The sequence below is a fragment of the Myzus persicae genome, unplaced genomic scaffold (assembly GCF_001856785.1).
Source record: "Myzus persicae strain clone G006 unplaced genomic scaffold, MPER_G0061.0, whole genome shotgun sequence".
NCBI lineage: Eukaryota > Metazoa > Arthropoda > Insecta > Hemiptera > Aphididae > Myzus > Myzus persicae.
The window spans coordinates 1-1,658 of record NW_019103171.1 but is presented as its reverse complement, the minus strand read 5'-3'; the positions used below and the strand labels follow the sequence as shown (position 1 = coordinate 1,658).

The 1,658-nt window shown below is 28.1% G+C and overlaps 1 protein-coding gene across 1 annotated transcript; it reads left to right on the top strand.

The window, feature by feature from the left end:
• The first annotated feature begins 489 nt into the window (after positions 1 to 489).
• On the top strand, positions 490 to 1,425 carry LOC111033929. Its single transcript, XM_022314887.1, has one exon. The coding sequence runs from the start codon at positions 490 to 492 to the stop codon at positions 1,423 to 1,425; it is 936 nt and encodes a 311-aa protein (XP_022170579.1).
• The last annotated feature ends 233 nt before the right edge of the window (positions 1,426 to 1,658 follow it).

Sequence of the window (1,658 nt, the reverse complement as noted above, 5' to 3'; positions counted from 1 at the left end):
TGGGACCTAATTTAATACATTGAGTTCCATCACTAAGGGAAGATCAAAGCTGGGCAGTAACTAGTTAAAAAGTTAAAAGTTATTTTTTAAGATAACTTTTAACTTACCTAACTTAGCTTGGTTATTTTTTATTTTAGGATAACTTAACTTTAATTAGTTAAAAAAATTGGTTAACTTGCCCAGCTTTGGGGAAGATTCAAACCATGTAATTGTATGGTTTATTGCTCTATTTTGTACTAGTATTTAAGTATTGTCAATTATTTTATTACCTACTGTATTCACTACTGTAATATTTGCCTTTAGTACGTTAAATAAATTATAAATGATTTAATAATTTACTCTAAGGGTTGTTCTTACACTGTCCAGTCAAGTGTCGGTTAAGACTAACCGGTAGACTTCTATCAGTTAACACATAAGAAATTCTACCGGTTAGCGTTATCAGAAAATAACTGGACATTGTAAGAACGGCCCTTAGATATATTTTAATTCATGATACTAAATTTAAAAACCTTATCTTTTATTGTAGACTTTCCTGATTCTGCAATTGCTATACATATGAAAGGTCGTCATGAACCTCGTGTAATGAAAACCAATTGTTGTGATATTGATTTTGTGAAAAAGCTACTGTTTACTTGTCAGGGAATTATAAATGAAGCTAATATTGTAGACCGATCCAAAGAAAATTGCTCAAAATATGCTATTGAATTTTACAATTCAGTTGTTAATGTTGGAAAAGATGAATCATTAAAAATAGTTGTTGATACTTTATCACAAAATAGTAATTTGTGGTTAAAGGTTCGTCAATTAAGGATAACTGGTACATCTGCTTATGCATTGTATACATTTTACGGTGGAAAAAAATGTGTTATTGCTGAAGCTTGGCTTAATAAACTTGAAAGTATTGTATTTCCCACCTTTTCTGGAAATTTGGCAACTAAATTTGGGAAAAATTTTGAGGACAAAGCTAAGAAAGCATTTGAAAGACTTACGAGTTTTCAAATCAAAACCTTTGGTTTTATTATTAATCATCGCTGTCCGTGGCTTGGGTTTAGCCCTGTTGGTTTTTATCAATGTGGTGAGAACTTTGTTTTAATAGAAGTTAAATGTCCAGTTGCGGGAAAATCAAAATCAGGAATAGACTTAATAAAAACGTTAAAATACATCTTATTTGATGAAGTTACAGGAAAAATAAAGCTAAAAAAAAACCACCAGTACTACGCCCAAATTCAGTTAGGCTTATTATTATGTAATTTATCTATGGGTATCCTAATTGTATATGAACAAATAAACGATTCAATTTTACAAATTGAAGTCGAGTTTGACCACGAGTATTGCACAAATATGTATCAAACATTAATTTGCGTTTATTTTAATCATTATTTGCCTTTTTTAGTTAGACATCAAGATCGGTTGATTAAAATATGAAGTAGGTACTGTTTTTTCTATTTAATACTAATTTTGAACTTTTACCAAATAATTTGTGTTACCATAGACAATATGTTAGTTATAATTATATATATTTGTAAGAAATTACATTTTAATACAGAGAATTAATAAAGTTAAATGTATACAATGTAAAATAAAAATTTGAATTAAAATAAAATAAACTCATTAGTTTGCTTGTATCATTTTATATAAATATTTGTTTTCAAAATCCA